General features: G+C 44.5%; 1 protein-coding gene across 1 annotated transcript in view; it reads left to right on the plus strand.

Annotated features, from left to right (window-relative positions):
* The window catches only part of suco (SUN domain containing ossification factor), a 45,262-nt gene that overhangs the window by 7,337 nt on the left and 17,038 nt on the right, over window positions 1-20,887 (plus strand). The window contains exons 2-4 of the mRNA XM_031574831.2: window positions 17,634-17,748; window positions 19,440-19,559; window positions 19,733-20,127. Coding sequence (XP_031430691.1) covers window positions 17,634-17,748; window positions 19,440-19,559; window positions 19,733-20,127 — 630 coding nt within the window. The remainder of the gene's footprint in view (window positions 1-17,633; window positions 17,749-19,439; window positions 19,560-19,732; window positions 20,128-20,887) is intronic.

The following is a 20,887-nucleotide window of genomic DNA, read 5'->3' on the forward strand; positions in this document are numbered from 1 at the left end:
TTACTCAGGTAATATTGGATAAGTAAGAGTATAAGTTACTCTTAAGGAAAACAAGTTTTAAAAAAAAATCCAACCTTCAGTGTTGTTAAGTTTGGAAAGAAACATGTCCTTGAGAACTACCCATGACATGCTTGACTTCATAAAGATGAATTTCCCCTTAGGAGTTCCAAGGTTTTGGATTCCAGTGTCTTTCTGTGAGTGGAGCCTTGTGTTTCCTTGTGTTAAGAGGCTTGGTGTTTTTGTTTCTGTCTTTCTGGTGTATCTCGGCTGATTGATGAGGCGTCTCTGAGATGGCCCTGGCATTTCCTCATGCCCCTGCCATGCTGACACTCCAATGTCACAGGGCATTGTCAGAATGCTTGCTGCTCCACACCGTATCATCTTTCCTAATTGAAGGGCAGATAAAAGTGAAGAATGTGTTGAGTAATAATGGATTCATTTTCAGACTGCAGTTATTTTCTTGTCCATGGATATGCATTTGGCCACTGGACTAATACAAGGTCCTTGGTCCTTGAAACCATATAGTGCAGGATGCTTGATTTTAGAATGTGTTGTTGGATCCACTGTCTCAAAATGTTTGTGGCTGTGAAATGAATAGGCCTGCAAACCAAAACAATGACTTTGAGATGGGTCTCGTATCTATTACTGTGTATTCCAAAGGAGAAACATGCATGCATTTTCCTGTTTGGTTTAGCCTGTTGCTCCCCGTTTCCGAACTAAATGGATCTGTCTAAACGTTGGTGAACTTTGTGTTTCCATAGCATATTTCCTGTGTAGTGCTGATGTGTGTCTGTTTCTGCTTGTGACTTCCTTGGGCTATTGTAGTGGTTTCAGTCCTGGGGCTTGGGTGTGTCTATGATCATTTGGAATTTGGTCATAAACCATGTCCTGGTCTTATGATGGCGTTAAACAGGGAGATGGTTTGTTTACCATGCAAATTTGGCAGAGCTCATTATTTGAGTTGTGAATTAGTGTGGTGGTTGCTTTTAAAACGTCTATTCAAATTGTCCTCTATTATTTGCTGGACCTTCATATTTGGGTTGTGAATCAGTGTGGTGGTTGCTTTTGATATAAATATGTCTATTTAATGGTTCACTCATACACACTCTCTCTCAGACACATGCACACATCCGCGCGCACACACACAGACAGACATACGCTCTCTCTCTCTCTCTCTCTCTCTCTCTCTCTCTCTCTCTCTCTCTCTCTCTCTCTCTCTCTCTCTCTCTCTCTCTCTCTCTCTCTCGGTCTCGGTGTCTGTCTCTTTGTCTGTCATATCCTTTATCCCAGCGATCTCACTGGGACAGGGTTCAGTTCAGTTTATGATTAGTTTGATTAAGTGCGACAGTGCCGGATGGATGCCGCACCACCCTGCATTGTCTGTGTGCTGCCAACCATGGGGAACATCTGAGCCCTGTCTGCAGAGCCCCGACTGCTGAGCAGAGGCACAAGCACCTCCGGTCAGACCAACACCCCCAGGGCAACGCCACAGTGGACACCAGGGGCTGAACACAGACGCCCAGAGAGAGGGAGACAGATTAAGACCCAGAGACTGAGCTATAAATGCAGACGGCGCGAGACCCGTTTGGAATAACTGAAGAGCGATCCAACCCAAACATGCATCCAATGCGATGTTGACATTTCTTTTAATTCTAGTATAGGAGTAAATAATACAGAAATATCGCTGCAGGCAGCTATGAGGAGGCCAAGATGGCGGAGCACACGAGTGCAACGGCTCCTTGCTCTCCTGTTTGGTCCAAAAGGCTTTCAATTCAATTGCATGCAGCCCAGCAGGCCAGGAATCCAACGTTACCTAATTTATGAAATTCGACCCATTGGTGGCATTAGAGCTCTCGAGGCGCAGGCATGAAACTTGCTGGAATAGACATAGACAGCCTAGCCAGAAGAATATGATGAATAAGAAAAAGAAGCACTATGGGTGCCTACTTCACTGCTTGGCCCCAAACTATGCACTCTCTTTCTGACTCTCCAGAAACCCCAGAAAGCTTGTTGATTCATACACGTCAAGTTGAGTCATGCTTAGAAATTGGTGCCTGTCTAAACTTAAAGTGAGTGTAGTGTGGTGCCTGATTCCTACATTGCCAAGTCTGTTTCTTAATAATACAGACCGACTCATTTGGTACTAGTATTTGCCATTTGGAAGTTATCCTTGGTATGAGTAAACATTTAGACATTTTGGATTTTATTGGTATGATGAGATTAAACATTTCATTATATTAACATTGAAACATTCTCACACATTCTTTACTTTAAACACTACTAAGGATGTTTAACACTACAGAGTAACTGCAGGAATAATCTAGGAGTTGACTTGGCACACATACTGTCTTAAATCAGCTCTTCATAACAAACGGTGCATTCTGCAGCAGGTTTAGTTGTAAATGCAGAAAGTATATTTAGCTGGACAAACATTGACATCCAGTTGGCGAGAGACTGAGAAAGATCTTGGTCTGTGTGTCCTTTCTGTCCAGTAGCTGCTCATTCTTCAGAAAGAAGAGGCTTTCTTTCAGACCCTTCCCCCCACAGCTGAACACTCTGCAGAGGGCTCACCAACTGCACAAGTGCTGAGCTTGTGTGTAGTCACTCACTCACTCACACACACACTCCCTCACGCCCACACACACACCCAAACACCCCTCTCTTTCACATACACAGGAGGGTAGACACCATTTCTCACCACCCATATACAAGTCCTAGCGGGAAATAAGCCGTGGACACTTCAGTAACTGGGAGGTATGTGTCTCTGTCTGACTTTTCTGTCGAGCAGCTGAGAATAGAGAATGCAAAGCAGGCGTTAAGGTCGTTTGGAAATGAGGGTGCACAGCTGGTCCTGACTTACCTTCCTGATATGCAAGACATGCTGAGAGCACCCTGTGTGGTACCAGTTGAACTGCCTAACATGCAAATACACACTCGGACAATGCAAGATTTTGGTTAATCTCTTCTGTAGCTGAATGCATTTGGCCATGAATGATGCAGTACATCAACAACATAAATAATCAGAAACAAGTATTTTAGTGTGAGACTGTGAAAGGACTTCCGTATCCTATGGCGACTATGCCATGTGAGGGAGGCTGCATGATGCTGCAGCAGCTGCAGGATCCCACCATCCCACTCATGTAAATGTTTAATGGGCTTATGTTCCCCCGCTGTGCTCACACAGGCGGCCAAGACACTCTCTACATCGGGTCTCATTAGATCTCATGACTGCCCCTGAATTGCCACACCCCGCCCCCCCCCCCCCCCCCCCCTCCACCCATCATACTCCCCATTGTCCCCCCCATACCGCCCCCAGCCCTCTCGCCCATGTTTGTCATGTTCCCAGTATTCCACAGTGCTTCCTCGACCTTGATTCCCTTTTCGCAGGCGTCCGCACGGCTGCCTGTTGTTGAGTCTTCTATTGATCCCAACTCTCTGTGCTGAAACAATCGCAGACACATAGTGCAGGAAATGTCTGTAAACCTGTTTGTACCCCGCTGTGTCAACACGTCTGCCTATGCCTGAGCCTACGTGAGGTCAACTCAGACGTGATGTAATGCGATGTGGGAAGGAGAATTGAGAACTGGGAGTCCTGTATGGTTAGCCCTTGCCTGTTTCTGTGTAATTTCAAGACTTGCCTTGAATTTTTCAAAGGTCATTTTCATTCCTCAATGGCTCCTTGGAATCAACCGTATCACTGTTAGACACAATTTACAAAACAAATTCCTTTAGCATCTCATCTCTTGCAGTCATATATATTTATCCTGTGCCCCATGAAAGGTGTGATGCCTGTCAAGTGTTTGTGTTGCGCGAGTGTTCTTCATCCCGGAACTTCATTCCGGCTTTACCTGTAGATTTTGCAAGCACAGTTCCAGGATTTGGGGCCATTGATGTGCTCAGGTAGGTGCAGCTTTATTGCGCCATCACAGTGACTCAGCCCTGCCTCAGGCCCGCAGGGTCTACCCGCTCTATCGCCCTCAGATGTATAGTGGGTGTGTACATGTCTATCGATGTATCAATCAGTCACTCTGTGGCCTATAGAATGGCCTCCAGCATAAACAACAGCTATTGAGTTCTCCTGTGGCTGTCCTGTTGTGCAAACACCAGGTCCAAGAGCAGCATTAGGGGCTTGGCTGCTGTACAAAGGTTCAGACAAATGGGCCTGAAAATGTCCTTCGAAAAGGGAAGAGAGGGACTCGGGGGTGATGGAGTATGTTCCACTGGCTCAACAGGTAGAGCAAGGTCCTAACCATACCTTGGTCATGGGTTCCGTTTTCAGGGAATACCCATACTGATAGAACGTTTATACCTCACCCTGTAGTCTTTTTCTAAGTCATTTTGGATAAACACCTCTGCTAAATGAATACATGTAGATGACGTGACTGAGCTGGGGGAGGATAGTAGAACTTTTGTGATGAATGTGTTTGGCTGAGGTCTACCGGTAAGTTAGATTTGTCAGTTCATATCGGTATCTCAATCGGATGTGCTCCTTCCTGTGTTTATGCTCTTCTGGAGTGATGAGGGCATAGATAAGGCTATCATTTTATAGTCATTGTTCCGGGTGTGACGGGGCCAGAGCCTGCTCAGAAACATGGCAGAGGATGGAGTTGGCAGGCAGATTGAAGTGGCAGCTCAATGCCCACTCTGTCAGCGTGGTATTCAACCTGTTAAACTGAGGCCATCCTCAGTGCCAAGACTCCTGTTGCACTGTGTGTGAGTGTGTGTGTGTGTGTGTGTGTGTGTGTGTGTGTGTGTGTGCGGCAGCTGTTCTTCAACGCATTTTTGCATGTTTTTTTTGCATTTGTCTATTAATTACACCTCTCGATCTACCCCAGTAGTATGTACTTGCCATGGAGCAGTGCACATGGCACGTTGTGTGTTGCTGGCCATATTGTTTAGTCTGCAGTCTGTTGATCCTGTGAAAGAAGGATCTGCTGAAGCTCTTTTGGCACGTGGCCCGCTGACCCCACCGGCAGGGAGGGACACATGTCTGTCCAACTAGGACAGTTGGGGCTACTCTAAGCTCCCACAGCCTTTGTTTATCTCTGGACCTGATCTGCATGGTAGACTGTATATGTGTGCCTCATTTGTTTTGTGTTCAGACACATATAAACCGTCCAGCCTGGTGGTTTGTGGGGTTGGGTCTATGTGTATCTCCAAATAATGGCAGCTCTCCAAGGAGATTAATCTTAACCTTTTATACTGAGCAACGGGATCCTAATTGTTTGGCTATGTGATGTGTCGGTAGGCAAAGGTGCCAGTGTTTCCCACGGGAGACGAGTTGCAGTCCGTCACCGCCTTTTGAAATAACTTTAGCAACGTGTGCTCTCCCGAGTACAGAAAAGCTTTCGGGTCCAATTAATCGTTTTAGCCAGTGTTCAGCTGAACCAGCTGCCCAGAGCCCCTTGCTGTCTCAGCACGGCAGCCGATCTTAACTTAAGTCCCCTCACTCCAGCATGTCATTATTCTCTGTACAGCCAAACTTCCTCCCCGCCTCCATGTCGTGGAGGTCACCATACTTGACCTGAGTGTCCAGCATGGGAGAGATTGTGTGTCAGCAAGTGTACAGGAGTGGGGGGGGGGGACTCCAGTGATGAGCACAGAACACTTTGTTCTCTGAGTCGGCACTGGAGAAACATCCATAAAATCAATCCAAGTTCATCTGATAAAGGGCCATCCGGATGGAGCCCAGTCCATTTAGTGTTCTATGGGAGCGCCTCAAAGCTTTAATGGCTCTTAGTGCGGTTACATTTCAGCACAAGCTGGGATGCACATCTTCATGAGCTTTTAATGGCGTGTCCCCTCAGTGTGTTGGTGATGAGATCTGTGGCAGTGCAGTAATCCAGGGCTGGGTGTTGCATGAGCTACTGTTCCCACCTCTCCTCTCCTCTCCTCTCCTCTCCTCTCCTCTCCTCCGCTAAGATCACGTCAGCTGCACAATGTCCTGTGCCTCTGCTGCTGGTTCACTTGGCGCACCCAACCCTTTTCTGACTTAAGTGCTCTGATTTAATATGCTGGTGTGGTCTTTTTGGGAAAGGCTTACACATGCATATAAACTCGCCATTTCACTGAAACCAACATGCACATGAGCCCACACACACATGAACACATCTGACAGTGACCATAGAAGGGATTTTACAACCACTTTACAATATAATGCACTCTTATCAACTCCTTGTGTGCCATGCCATTATACTTGCTTACATTCTACTTGGTCATTTAATAATTCAATGCTGTCCGATTAATCGAATATTTCTGCAATATTAACCACTCTAATGCATTCGACTGTTCGATAATGTTCAGACACATATAAACCGTCCAGCCTGGTGTTTTCCGTCTTCGGTAACATTTTGGCAGCCAAACACCCTTCTGCTGCAGCTGTATTTATCACCAAGACTCTCCAACACGGCTGATTGCGGAGTGGAAACCCCCCCCCCCCCTTAGGATACCTATTATCAGCGCTTCTGGGCTGAGTCAGTGTGAGATACGGTAGATTTGAGAGGGGGACATCTGGACAACACAAGTTTCCTGCCATGCCGGGGTTTATTGACCAGATAGACTTTATTTTTCCCCTTACAAGGAGACTACCTGGAAAGCACTGACCTGTACAGTGTTCTCCTCCAGTGTTTAAATTCCTCACACTTCAACTGTAGGATCGTATGAGAATAACAATCCATGTTTCCCCCTCTAATCAATCAATTTAATCAAGAGATTACAGTAATTCAACAACAATGTTGTTCTCAGAAAACTGTAACTTGATACGACTTTGTCAAACAGCTTGGGCATCTTAAACACCAGCATTATTCCCCATTCTCAACTTTCTGATCAGGATATTCCCTAGCTGTAGCGGTTTTAATGCCAGAATGAGATTTGGTCATGTCTTCATTGAGTGCAGCACACCACTGACACAATGGCTGTGTGTGTGTGTGTGTGTGTGTGTGTGTGTGTGTGTGTGTGTGTGTGTGTGTGTGTGTGTGTGTTTTCCCACGTCCTTCTCCGGCCGTGTCCAAAGGGGATGCTGATGGCGGGGGTGGATTATGAAGGGATAAGCGGGATTTGATGGCGATGGAGGCCGTTTCTATCAGCAGCGTTTTCTGCTGGTCTCCGCTGTCAGGCAGATGAGGGTGCGTGCATGTGCTGCCCGGCCTTGCCTCGCCTCGCTCTCCTCGCTCTCCTCCCCCTCGTCCGGTGACAGAATGTTTTTGTCTGGCTGATGAGCTGCCCTACTTTTTCGGAGAGAGCGCTGGCAGCCATCCCTCCCTCCCTGCCTTTTTCCTCTCAGCCACGTGGCTCCATTCACTCACACAGCCTCTGACTCACTCTTTTTTTCATTTCATCTCTCTCTTCTATCTCTCCTCAAGTTGATCTCTATCTGTTTTTAATCACGCTTCTATCGGTGGGAATGGGCCTTCTGTCTTTCCCGCTCCAAGTAATTGGATTGCTTTCATCATCATAACATCCTTCCTGTTACCCTAATACCCAGAGGGCAGTTCATTAGTCACTTCTACTTCCTAGTTTAATGTTTTTTTTCTGGTAGTCTTTTTAACTTTGTTCATCAGTCATGCTGTAATGACTGTCGGAGAGATGAGTCTCAGGTTTGCTATTTAAAGTTAGCAGTGACTTGACATTCATTCCAGATCGACTGACACATTGAAGGTTTTAGGTATCATCCAAGGCACAGAAGAGTGCTTGCTTTTTATATTCATAGTAGAATTAAACATAACCCTTTGCAGTTGGCCAACAAACTCTCTGACCTCCCAACATGCAGTCACTGAGTTCATACCAGAAGATTGCTTGAGCTGGTCAAGGGTGATCGGCCCCACCTGTCATTGATCAAATACCATAGTAACCAAGAGAGAGACTTTTTCAGTATCCCCTCCCCCTTTCAAGCTGTTAAGGTGCCAGTATGGTACTCAGACTCCGTTACGGATGGGCGTGCCGCCGGATAGGACGGATTAATTAGCATTTCTGTTGCCTTTATGGTTCTCCGAAGGCTGGGGGTGCTGAAAACAATTCACCGCCAGAACAGTAGGTGGAGAAGCGGTTTTTTGTCGAAAACACGTTGCGTCTTTGTAAGTTAGATATCGTCATTGTTTATCTCCCACCTCTCATCACACGTGTGCCACCCCCTACCAGCTGTCACTAGTCAGACGATAAGTGCAGCAGGTGTAGTCACATGATATTAGATTCAAGAGTGTGTCTAATGCTATATAACCACCTGAAAGGGCAAACTTATCTCTATCATGGTAGGTATTATTTGTGGGGAAAATAGTAGCACTCTATAACAAAATTATATGCTTTTCTTATATACAATATTAAAACTATTAAAAAACGATTCCCTGAAATGAATACGTTAGTATTTTCTTTGGTATTTTTGTCATATTCAGATTTGCAATGATGATTGCTGGGTAATATGTATGTTGTGGTCCAATGTCAAGTCTCTATTTTATCATGTGACGAGACGATGGTAGGCTATAGCTAGTTTAGGCACAGCATCTGAACGTCAAGACCGACAAGCTGACAGTGTTGTACAAGTTCACACCTCTCATGAACCAGTTCAAAGTTCAGTTCAAACAAGTAAACATGAATAGTTCACGTTCATAGTTCACCATTTAAATTCTGAACCAGTTCATAGTTCAGTTCATAGTTTTAGAGTGGAAAGTGAGAATGAAAGACTTCACTTGTTTTTTATAGAAAACTTTATCCATCACTACCCTTTGCCTTAAACTAAACTTCATGTGTATCAATTACTAAAATAATAATATTTTTTGTATTATAATTGCAACCACCCTGTCAATTTCCCCCTACCACAGCGTTTCTCGAAGTGTGGGGAGAGCCCAACTGGTGAGTCGCAGAGATGTGACAGGTGGGGGCAAATGGAGATGAGCAGGAGATTTTCCTGTTGCAATGTCTTCCTTTATAGACAGTAATGATAATATACCCCCATCGCACTAAACAACCACACTCAAACAAAGAAATACTGTATTGTTAGAAACAATAGCAGGGCAGAGCACACGGATAATCCATAATCAGCATCTTGGCAAATTGAGAGACATAAAGCATTCCATATTTAAAACATCTTAATAAGTAGTAAAGTCAACTTGTCTGCTTCACATGATGGAGAAGTTCGTTTATTGACACATATTTTAAGGACGGCCACAGCGCTTTAAAACGAAGTGTTTATAAGTTACATTATTCAAAGGTGGAAGGTTGGTCAGTAATCAGTCTATAGAGATAACTGAACAAAACTCTACTCCCTTGCCTCATGGGTGCAATACCATATGCCGTTTAATCATATTTGATAGAATGAAGGACAAATGAGTTGTGAATAATATCACCGAGTTTGAAAGGTATTGGTCCGGTAATAGCCGCGTGACAGCTGTGTGTTTTAAGCAAGTACAATGTGTGTGCGCCGAGTTGCGTAGAGGCCGAGAGCGGTATTGCAGAAAAATTATAACTCGCAGCATATTGAAAAAAAGAACTCCATTTTTTGGAGCTGTGAACTTAGTTCTAAATTTTGAATTATAAACTATGAACTGAACTAGTTCATTCTAAAATTTGTGAACTATGAACTGAACTAGTACATGTAGAAAGTGAACTTTCCCAACACTGGAACATGTTTGCTTCATATAATGCAGAAGTTCGTTTTTGAGAGTAAATTAAATCACTTTGTGCACTTAACGTTTTTTTTAAAAAAAAGAAACTGTCATCTGGAGAGTTTAAAACGACACTTAATGAGGGGAAATGTACTGTATGGAGATATTTCTGTCGGAAGACTTCATAGTCGATGTGGATTCTAATGAGGCTGTTTGATATGTCCAATGTAAGAAGTGTGAAGCTTTAATGAAATATGATTGATGCCATCTTCTTTCTCCACAACAACATGGATTAAACCTCGATGGTTGGACTATGTAGATAGTTTTATAACGAATGTGGCCATGTACTTAGCCTACATTTTTCAAGAAAAAAACTAATCTTCAATGGTAAGACTTGTTTTATTCGTGCCTCTTCTGGTGTAGCATATAACGTGAGTTTTATTTAGGCATATACAGATGCCTAGCGTGTGTAATGTGTAGGCCATTTCATTCCGATCTTGCAATGTGAATAATTTTATTTCAATATGCTTATCTCCCTCTTGTGCGCGCTTGTTAGTTTAACAGGGCTTGTTTGTGTGAGCGACTAAATATTTTACTTGCTGTCGGGCGTTTTTTGAGAATAAAATAACTTCACATTTAGGATAACAGCCTTCTTCCTGTTGCGGGAATTTGTTTGTATCCTAGCTGTCACAACGTGATTACAGGCGGCAAATGCATCATAAAGCAAGTTTAAAAGAAATGAACTGTATGGAGATAGGCTATTTCTGTCAGATGGCATCATTGCAGATTCTAATGAGGCTGTTGGATATGTCTCATGATATGATATGAATGAATATGTCCAAAGGTTGTTTGGACAAAATATTTTAATTGCTGTCTGCTCCTGCCGGGCTCTGGCACCTACTCTGTCAGATGCTGGCGCTCATGTGGGTTTGAAATATGGCGGTATTGTGATATATAGGGAATGAAACAGGAAACAGTCGCAGTCTTTAGTGTCCAGCTCTACCGCTGCAGAATTGGCAGTCATTCGCGCATCTTTGTAATCTTTTAGCGATGTGTTATAGAGGTGAGGATATTTCCGGACCTCTTTCGCAATGCGCTCTTCGATGTTCGTGATCATACACATATATATGTCTATGTTCGTGATCTCCATCTTCTTAAGTTTTTTTGTGGATTTTAAACATGGCGGTATTGTGATATATAGGGAATGAAACAGGAAACGAGAGGTCCAGAAATGTGAGATTCCGGAAATGATGTCGTTTGGAAATTATGTCGTAGCGGACCAATCACGGCCAAGGGGTATCCGTCGCTGTACAGCACGGCATGACGGACCGACAGGAATTTCAACGGTGCACGGGAGAGCTCTCCGAGGGCCCCGGAGACGACGGAGAGGGCGTTCCAGGGCGTTCCAGGGCGTTCCATCTATGTGTTGGCCCTTCCCATGTGTCCGAAATCGTGAAGTACGGAGTACCATATAACGGCCCTTACTCATTCACACTGCAATGACAACATGGTTGAATTTTACTCCAAGGCTAAAGCTTTTGTCTTAATCACATAAGAACCGAAAGACTAGTTTAGGGTTGAATACACATTAGTGTACACATGTTTACCTCTTTGTTTCTACACCTATGCAACTATTCATTTTCTCAAGATAATAACAGATGTTAAGCCCACAATAAATATGATCTAAAGATAAACCTCTTCATCTTCTAACTGCCAGCATCACAAGATCCAACTCGAGACTCACACTTTCACAGAGAATGACCTTCATATTTTACCGTTGTGGCCAAATTGAATAACCGCGTCCATCTCTAACTTAATAAAGTCATTATCCAGATTCACCCCTGGCCAGTCTGAGGGTGGCTGAGCGTGTTAGTATCCTCTTTCATTAGTTTCCATTTCGAGGTGCTTTGCCACATGCCTGATTGCGTCCAAAGACATTAGGAGGGGGGTGAAAATCTCACTCGCCCCCGCTATTGTTCCAGCACCATCCATTAAAACCCCTTAGCCTTTCCAACGTCATGAAGCCTAGCATGTCAACACAGTTCTCCTCCTTATGTTTACACAGCGAGCACATCCCCAGAATAGCTTCCCTACCTTGCCAAGACGCAGCCTCATTAACCCTCCCGCAATCTACCTGCGTTAGCACACGTCTGCTAAGAACTGGCTCTCATGACATTATAATGCAAGAATTGGGCTGTCTAATACAGGTCGCTAATGAGATTTACGCAGAGAAGATGAAAGCCGCAAGTGTGCTAGTGCCACGGCAAGTTGGGTTGTGCCTGCTATAGTTAGCAGATGGGTCATTTTAACACTCTCAATTAACCCAATGAGATTAGTCTTCAGCATGAGCGGCCGTGCACCATCATGGCCTCTGACGAAGCAGTTTCTCCAATGCCTCAAGAGGTTTAACTGTCTGATAGAAGTTTACATTTTATAGATGTAGCTGAATTGGATATATTGATATCACTTAAATCACTTTGTTTGTGAATGTCTTTGCTTGCGTGTGTGTGTGTCACCAAGCATTTGAGGGATCACAATGGGTGGTCTCACTGGAGATTAGTTCAGCAGGGTCACAGGTCAGTGGCTTCACGGTCAACCAGTTCAGTTAACAAATTGCTCAGTTAGCATATTTGTAGGTCATAACAGAGGCGGCGTTTGGGGTTATCAACATTTAAAGTAGATTCTTAATTTGTTGGGAAGGTTTTTGTTTTTTTTCTCTCAAAAATCAATTTACAAATTGCCTATTTTCGTAAAATTATTTCAATAATTTTTGAAGCATGGCACATACTTGATTTTTAATTATGTGTAAATTGGTCACTGGCACTTACTTGTGGAAAATGAAGCAAATGGAGTTTATTGCTGTTGAGATACAATATAGCTCATGGGATTGATAGACCTCTGCAAGTACCACATATGATCAAAATCAAAATGTTTGAATTGAAATAGTCGTATTTAAATTTGTTTGGTGTTAGGCTTATTCGTTCTGTTAAAACAAGTAACCTGCCTGTTAAACTTATTTTGACAACGCTACACACCAAGGAACACCAAGGGCCCCAAGATCTTCAGATAGCTGTCAATTATATGCAAGACCCTTTGGATAATGATAGGTATGGGTATATCAAAATCCTATCAAGGTTTTTTTTGTAAAGACACTAGCCGGTGTTTCAGGTCAGTCTGCACACGGCAACACTTTCTTAAGCACACAAGGTTGTGAACTTTTCAGCGGAAATTTGCCAATTACAATGGGACTCAATAGCCCAGTTAATTGTTTTCTCTCTGGTGCAATGCACTCAGCCAGCCTGAACTCCACTGAAGCTAAACCGCACTAACAGGATATCTCAAGGGGACATAGCCAAGCCTCCATTCCTCACAGATCTATTGAGTTGAGCCACGGAGTGAGAGAATTGACCTGGCACATAATCTAATGATGTGCCCCGTCAACAAAAACACTGGCTGAAGCTTAATGATGGCACCTATCTGCCCAGCTTGCACTCTGGCAACGATTCATTGGCCAAGTATCTGTGCTGTGAACCAAGTCAGTATTTTATACTTTGTCGTTTTTCAGTTTGTTGTCGAACTGGTAGCAATGTGCACTGCTTTTTGGTGCAATCAGCAGCTTGAAAGATTGCAAATGTTGATGCATGTTGTTACAATACAGGGAGTCGTCACACTAAATTACCCCCAGTGGGAAGCTGTCGCAGTTAATGACTTTGGTGAGTTGGGGTGAAGTGAAACCTTCAGCCGTAAGGGCTTTTTCTTGCTCGGGCAGGAGACGTGAGTGGGCTTCTGGTTTTCCTTTAACTGGAAGTGCTCTTGAGTGCTCATCTCTTCCTGCACTCCTTGACCTTCCATGTGATGTAATAATCTCTGTGTGTGTGTGTGTTTTAGAGCAGCAGTAACTAATCTGCCCATCACACACACACACACACACAGTCATAGCTGGTTCCATGCAGACCACCCTTAGAGTGGGACAGGAAGCTGTGGCACACGTCTCATCTGCTGAGTCAGGGGCCTTGAGCTGCTTTGGTCTCTAAGCCAATCATTCCCCTTCCCTTCCTGGAGCGCAGTGCTGTGGAGTATGCGCTGCTGGCCTCACACACACACACACACAATCACACAATCTCACCAGAGTTGGAGCGAGCCCCACATAACCCACTCACTTATGCAACCCCCTGAAATAGGTCAAACTCCACCACCACCAAGAAACAAGAAAAGACAGTCATTGAGCTTCTCGAGGTGATCATCCCTGCTTTTCTTTTGGTAAAGGAATGTAAACATTTCAACCAGATGGGGGAGGGGAAGCTGGCTATATGTTTGCAGGGCTTTTTCTGTCTATTGCAAACACATTTGTGTGGGTTTGGCTGCCTGTTGGAGCCTTGTGGCTGAATCCCTTATCCAGTTTTCTTTTTTTCCTCAGAGGGATTTTATTTCTGTCATTGTGGGCGTTGCAGCTTCATTTGTCAGTGTTTGTTGCAACTTTATCAGAGCTGTGAGATGATAATACCAAACAATTTTCTGTTCCATACTGTTTCCATATACTATAGTTTGCGGGGCATGGGATGTCTTGTGTGTGACACTGAGGCATGACTTCATTTGACCTAGCTAAACATGTGACTTTAGCCTGGTCAAATGAATGTCATGTCATGCCTCAGTAGTCAAACATGTACCTTTGACTAGACTTCACATTTTTTACTCTTCCCCCAGCCTTAGCTTTCTCTCACACCTTTTAGCAGCCCTCCGACTTTTAAACCTTATCTTGCACAAAGGAAATTCAGTTTTAACTCGCATAGAGGACACCGACATGAAAATTGGCTTCACGTATGAGACCTCTAGGGCAAGACATGGCTTGTCTTTTTAGATTTTCATTACATTTAAATTTTTGTTCTTTCAGAATAGGTGTCATCTGTCTCAGTTAAGACCTCACCACTGACTAGACCTTAGGTTTCTGAACATCTTTTAGAAGCTTCTGCAATCCTCTTTGGTTGACCATACATAGAGATTTTCTACTGCAGTCTCCAGTACACCAAACAGCAGGCATGTAGACATGTGTGCTTCTGTTCTCTCTCTGGCTGTTAATTCAGCACAGATTTAGCTCTCAGAGTGACAGACGGCCGCAGAGTGTAAAATTAAAAGTGTCATAATTGCCCATCTCTGAGAAGAATTTCCTCTTTAGGCAAAGTGTCATTTTGGAGGGTAGGGATGGCTGTGTAATAATCAAGCCTCTTTTTGTGTAGGATGCTTGCTCCTGGGGAAACCAGATTAAAGCAGATAACTTATTATAGTACTTTGTAATTATCGTTACAAAACAGTTTAAGTGGTGCTTTTAAAGATCATTCACACAGAAGGAACCAATGAACAGCTCACTGTTTTTGGCAGCAAACTATTGCACAATGTTCCTCAGAAGCTGTTCCTGTCCCTGTCACGCCACCATCAAACTAATAGCAATTAAGTTCAAGGCTGAATGTCACCCCTCCAGAGTCATTAGATCTTCTCAATAAAGCATCGCATCCTTGTGAATATTAGCATAGGTGACACAAACGGATTAGGTGTTCCCCTCCTTGGCTGTGCTGGTCCCCTGTGTTCCCTCATTTGCTCTTACAGCAGGCATGAGCTCTGCCCATGTGACATTTGAGGCCGTATATACTTCAAAGCTATGGATCTAAGTTTAGCTTTAGGTCATATTAACCTGGAGATTGAGGGGTTCAAGTTTCTACATGTCAATAACACATGCTCGTCCCCCATTATAGTCATGCTATGTGTTATATGTACACAGGCACGGCTGTGATGCCCTGGCTTCCTAGAGACTAGCTGCCCAGTTTATCAGAAATGCCCTATAGAATGAGGTACCCCCAAATAGAAAGACACGCGTCGGAAAGGAACATCACACTCAATCTAAAGTGGCATGTCGTTTTTGACCTCACCATGGTGTTGCACTAAATTTAAATGGACACCAAAGCTACGTGGGGTTGCGGTGAAGAAGCCCACACTAAGCTTACTCTTTTCAATTAACCGGCCCGCCGGCCCTCAGTTTCATTGCACATATATGCTTCCAGAATCAGAAGATTCAGAATCAGAATTGGATTTATTGTCAAGTAGGTTTACACCTACTTGGAATGTTTTCTGGTGTATAGGTGCATACAGTAAACATAAAAACATACAAACACAAATAAGTACTACACATAAGAAAAGTACTACACATAAGGACCAAAAAACACAAATATATAAGCAATGAATATAAAAAAAGTAAAGTGGAAAGTAGAATGCAAAATGCAAAACAGGAGTGCAATGTGAATGAGCAATGTAATGTGTGTTAATGTAACACAGACTTGGGGGGTGGGGGTGGGATCAACTAGTCAACTAGTTTAAGTCAATGATCTTGTTTTAATAATTAGTGCTGAAACAAAATGTAAATTAATAGGGATCTGAGCAGACCTCCACAGCTGGGTGCTGACAGTGGGCTAACATGTAGCTGCATGTGCTCGCGTCCCGTCCAGATCGGACATTAGTCAAGGTGAAGGGCTCACATTTCTGTCAGAGCGATCATGGGGGGTAAGGTGGAAATCACCAGGCCCAGCTGTTGCCCATATTCAGATGACTCACTGACAGAATTCTTGTGATAGGCGGGGTCAGTTCCTCAACCCTCCATCCATAGCCGCACCGCTTTTGTGTTTCTCTCTGTGTGTGTGTGTGTGTGTGGGTGGGCTTGTTTGTTATATATTCCACATTGTGAAGGCCTGTGGGTATATAGGTTGCTAAGAACTGAATGAAGCCAACACAGTAACATGATGAGGTTGGCCTCTGTCACTTATCATCCTCATGTCTCCACACATGCTAACAGGTGTTGGCCATGTGTGTGGGGGTCCTAATGGGGACAGGGATATTTAAAACTTTGTAAACACAACAAGCATGATGTGAGAAGCCTGAAGGTTATAGGATCATGGTTTAGCTTAGCTGCTACTTCATGCAGTGCTGTAGACATTAACAATTGAGGGTGACTGTTGACTCGAATTTGTTATTTTATGGTAACAAGACGTTGCCTTTGTTAAGCTTCCCTTGATGTTAACGTCCTGCCATCAGCAACAGTAGTGTAGTAGAGGCATGAATTGAAGCGCTGTATAAGCCTCTATCAGCATCACATAGGCTGTCAAGTTATGAAAATGTATAGACAGAGGTGATATTACAGTGATGTCTTTGTCAGGGGGGTGCAAGTCTTGTTCCATATGGTCCACACTTTTAATAAAAATGCTGCCGGTGGAGATTTCGATTGGCTTTGATCTAGTGCCAAATAGACTGCTTTTGGTACAGCGCCAACTATCTGTCAGTCAACAAAGGTATTTTTCTTTCTTGTAATGTTGATAACATTAGCACGCTATAATGCTTTGTAAATGAAAATCAAATGACTGCTTGCGAATAGCTGTGCCAGCCAGTCTGTTGGACCCAGGCAAAGCATTTCTCTGGAGCCTAAGCCATGGGGATCTTCTTAACACTAAGAGCAGTGGGTCTGTGGGATTGGGCCGTAAAGCAAGAAAAACAGGGTTGACTGAGATGTCCTTGCCTTGCCTCTGCGGGTGAACTGCATGTACGTACAGTGCAGTTCAAATTCCAGGAAAGCCAGGTGAGGACTGCCTCAATGTAATAAAAGGCCCCTTTGAAGTGAGTGTGCGAGGGGCGCGCACAGTACGTGAAGTCTGCTTGTCTTGTGTCTGCGTAGAGAGTGCACATGCAGGCCACCTCCTCAGTCCTCACCGTCCCTCCTCACTGGTTATAAAGACAGGCTTATAAACTCAGGGTTCTTCCACAAAACATTTTCACCACTACTGATAGTGGAGTTCATTGCTAAGCAATTAGGGAAAACCACATAATCAAGTTTTCAACAAAGTTATGATGTGTTAGGAATTCTGTGTCACTGTCTTACACACGGTGTAGATCTGTCTTGCCTCTTGTTCGTGACAATGTGTGAATAAGTGTTTGTAATTTCTCTAGCCTACATTAAAGTCCCTAACTGAAGCTTTGACCCGTGTCGTTTGTGTGTCGCAGGTCCCCCGGTCGTTATGTCCATTGTTCAGAACAGAGCTCCTCTGGCTCGGAACACTCTGCACAGGATGGAAGCCCCCAGGCAAACGGGCAACAAGAGGAAGCCACCCACGACAAGGTACGCGAGCTGAACGCCCATCTCGACACCCTCACCCACTTAAACACCAATCAAGCATGACGCTCATCAACTCCAGTGCTAGAGGAAACTAGAAGGCTTATATGTATACCCACCTAACCACCCCTGCACACAGCGCCTATCAAACACCTAAGCAGTTATTTTAGATGAACAAGAAATTGTCTGGAAAAGTCCAGTCAGGTCAATCCTTCCCCAAAGGTCTTATAAGATCCTTAGTTAAAACTTACAGTAATTAGTTACCTTGCGCTCAATTACTTTGTTAGCCTTTGGCTCCTGCCTTTCTGGTTGGTCCAGACATTGAGAACCACTGGGACATGCCATGCAATTTGTAGAGGGGAAGGTCACATACCTTCTTGACCTGTGATGCGGAAGCGAGGTCGTGTGTGTGTGTGTGTGTGTGGGGTGGGGGGTAGGGGTGTTGGGTAAGGTTCTCTTTGTCTTTATCGGTCCTTACACATAGGGGCCCAGCTAGCTTGCGCAACATTTAGTTGTCGAGAGTCGAACAGGCTCCTCTTACAGACAATCTGTCTCCAGGGTTATAGATTATCCATAAGGCCTTCGTTGTATGGGCGCTTCCCTTTGCCCTTTATGGTAGAGACGGCCATAAAAGTTACTTGGGTATAAACCATTTCTAGGGACTAAGTGGTCATAGAGTACTAGGGTCTGACACATTTCTCAGAATTAGTGACCTACCAACTAATCCTCCTTAAAACAATCTCTCTTAAGGTTAATGATAAGCTGGACTTAAATTAGACCTCTGCAGCAAGTCAAACAAGGCATTTGAATAATTACATACTTTTACCCAGCTCCATGTAGTTACAAGATTGTTCTCTAAAATAAATCCTATCTAGTACAGTGTTCCAGTTGTTTTATTTTTTAACATTCCCTGATTGGCTTTGTGTGTGCGCGTGTTTGCATATCTTGACGTCATTCACTGCCATCTTTTGCACACACCCACCCTGGCGCTGTCCCTGTTGCGCAAAGCCCAGAGCACAGCAAAGTACAAGCTGTCAACACAAAGCGCTTGTGATGTATGTTTTCGAGGCCCTATGCATATGCCCTATGTGTAAACATGATGTCATCCTCCTCAACAGGAAAGTTAACTTCCCAGTCACATGTTGTATACCTTCTCAAAAATTCCATTTGCCCAGTCAGGGTTGAAGGTTCAGGTTATTTTTGTTGTGTTTGAACACCGACACGTTTAAGAGATAGTCAAATGCTTCTTCACAACCCCAATCAATAACTAACAGCACACAGATGAGCATAGTGAAATCAATGAAAGTAAACTAAATACATAAAAAGTACCCCTGTGGTTGGTTGAAACCATTCAGTTGGCTAGCCAACCTTTTGTTAAGGTTTTGAGATCCGTATTTGCCATAGCTTGGTCCTGCACATCCTAACATCCTTATCCCTCCATCAGTTAGTGCTTAGAGCCAGTGAACAGGGGTCTATGGCACTATTCTCTCGGTATGGCTGTAGAAACCACCTTTTACCACATTTCATGGTCTTCAGATCACAGGGCTTGGCTTGGTTTGGCTCCAGTACTAACCAGTCTGTCCTCTTTTTACTATTTCAAATGGATTTTGTTCTCTAGAATAAGAAGAGGTTAAGGCATTTGTTTTACTCCTAGACTATGTAGCTCAGTGGAAGTGACTGATGCAAATGGGTTTCAGGTGGAAGAGGAATGGCAGACGGACAATCAGGCATCGTACGACGTGGGGCTGGAGGCACACAGGGCAGAACTAGAGGAGCAGCCAGCAGGAGACGCCTCAAATGAGGACAAACACGATCAGGCAAGTTCATCACTTGCACATTACTTAACACATAATACATGAACACTTTCAAAATAAACACGTTTTCTTTATAATTGTTCATATTTAACAGATTGTTTGTTCTGCATGGCATTAAATAAGAGCACCACTGTCCATTGCTGCAGTTGTCTTGATGGTGACTTTTGTTTATGCAGACTGTGAATCTAGAGGAGCCTGTGGTGGTGTTGGAGCAGCAGCAGCAGGAAGAGGACGAGGTGGTGCTGATGGTGGAGGAGGTCCATTCAGAGCCAGAGCAGCCCGCCACTGAGCCAGAACCAGCCCTCGAGCCCCAGCAGGCCCAGTCTCCTCCAGCAGCCTCCCACACACAGCCCGAGCCTGAGGCCCACGCCGAGCTGCCTCCCTCTGCCACCCCGGACCAGGCCTCAGCCTCCACCACCTCTACTGCTGCTGCTCCCAAGGACCCCAGCCCAGAAACCCACAACGAGCCCCAGGCAGACCCTCATGAAGAAGCTCCTGCGAGCCCCGAGCACGCTGCTGAAGTCCCGGGCGGAGCACCTACCTCAGTCCCCTCTCCTGACGCCCCACCCAGGTAAGGGGGCGCCAGCCCGCCACAGTCACTGCCAGAGGCGGTGACCCGCCAACGCTTGCGCCGGCATTGATTAAGCCAGCAGCTGGTGTCAGTGCATGATTCCATTTTTGCAGTCATTCATTCATTTATTCATTCACTCATTTACCAGTCTTTTGTCTTACCATTCTCCCCCTCCCTTCAGCTTTCTTTTCAGATTTGCTTCCCCGCCCTCCCAATTCATTTTAGATTGTTTTGAGAATTTCACATTTGTTTTATGGACTTTCGTGCTTGCCGTCTTTTTCGTCACCATTGTTGGCCTCCCCAGCATTCCTCAGAAAGTCTCAGATTGGACTTTGCCTGCCATGCTGCTGCCTGTTGCAGTGAAGAAACATTTTGCCGTTCTGTATCACTCTGTTTTAATGGGACATTTTTATCATGAGTGCAAGGTTGGAGTCAATTTGCCCACCTTGAAGGAGCTTTTGGCCAACATTCAGGCTGCAGGCAATCACTCAAGCTTTCCTCATGACAAAACTAATCAGAAATCAAACCCTGGACAATCCTCTGCTCCTCAAGGCGATCCATGTGCTGCAGACAGTCGCTCGCTCGCTTGCTCTCTCTCTTTCTCTCTCTCTCTATCTATATATCCTTCCCTCTGTGATTTTTCTGTCTGTCTCTCTATTTCTCTCTCTGTCTACCTCTATCTCTCAATCTCTGTCTCTCTCTCTTTCGATCTCTCTGTGTCTCTCTCATACATACACTCACACACACTGCCACGCAACCC

This window comes from Clupea harengus, chromosome 10, assembly GCF_900700415.2.
Source record: "Clupea harengus chromosome 10, Ch_v2.0.2, whole genome shotgun sequence".
NCBI lineage: Eukaryota > Metazoa > Chordata > Actinopteri > Clupeiformes > Clupeidae > Clupea > Clupea harengus.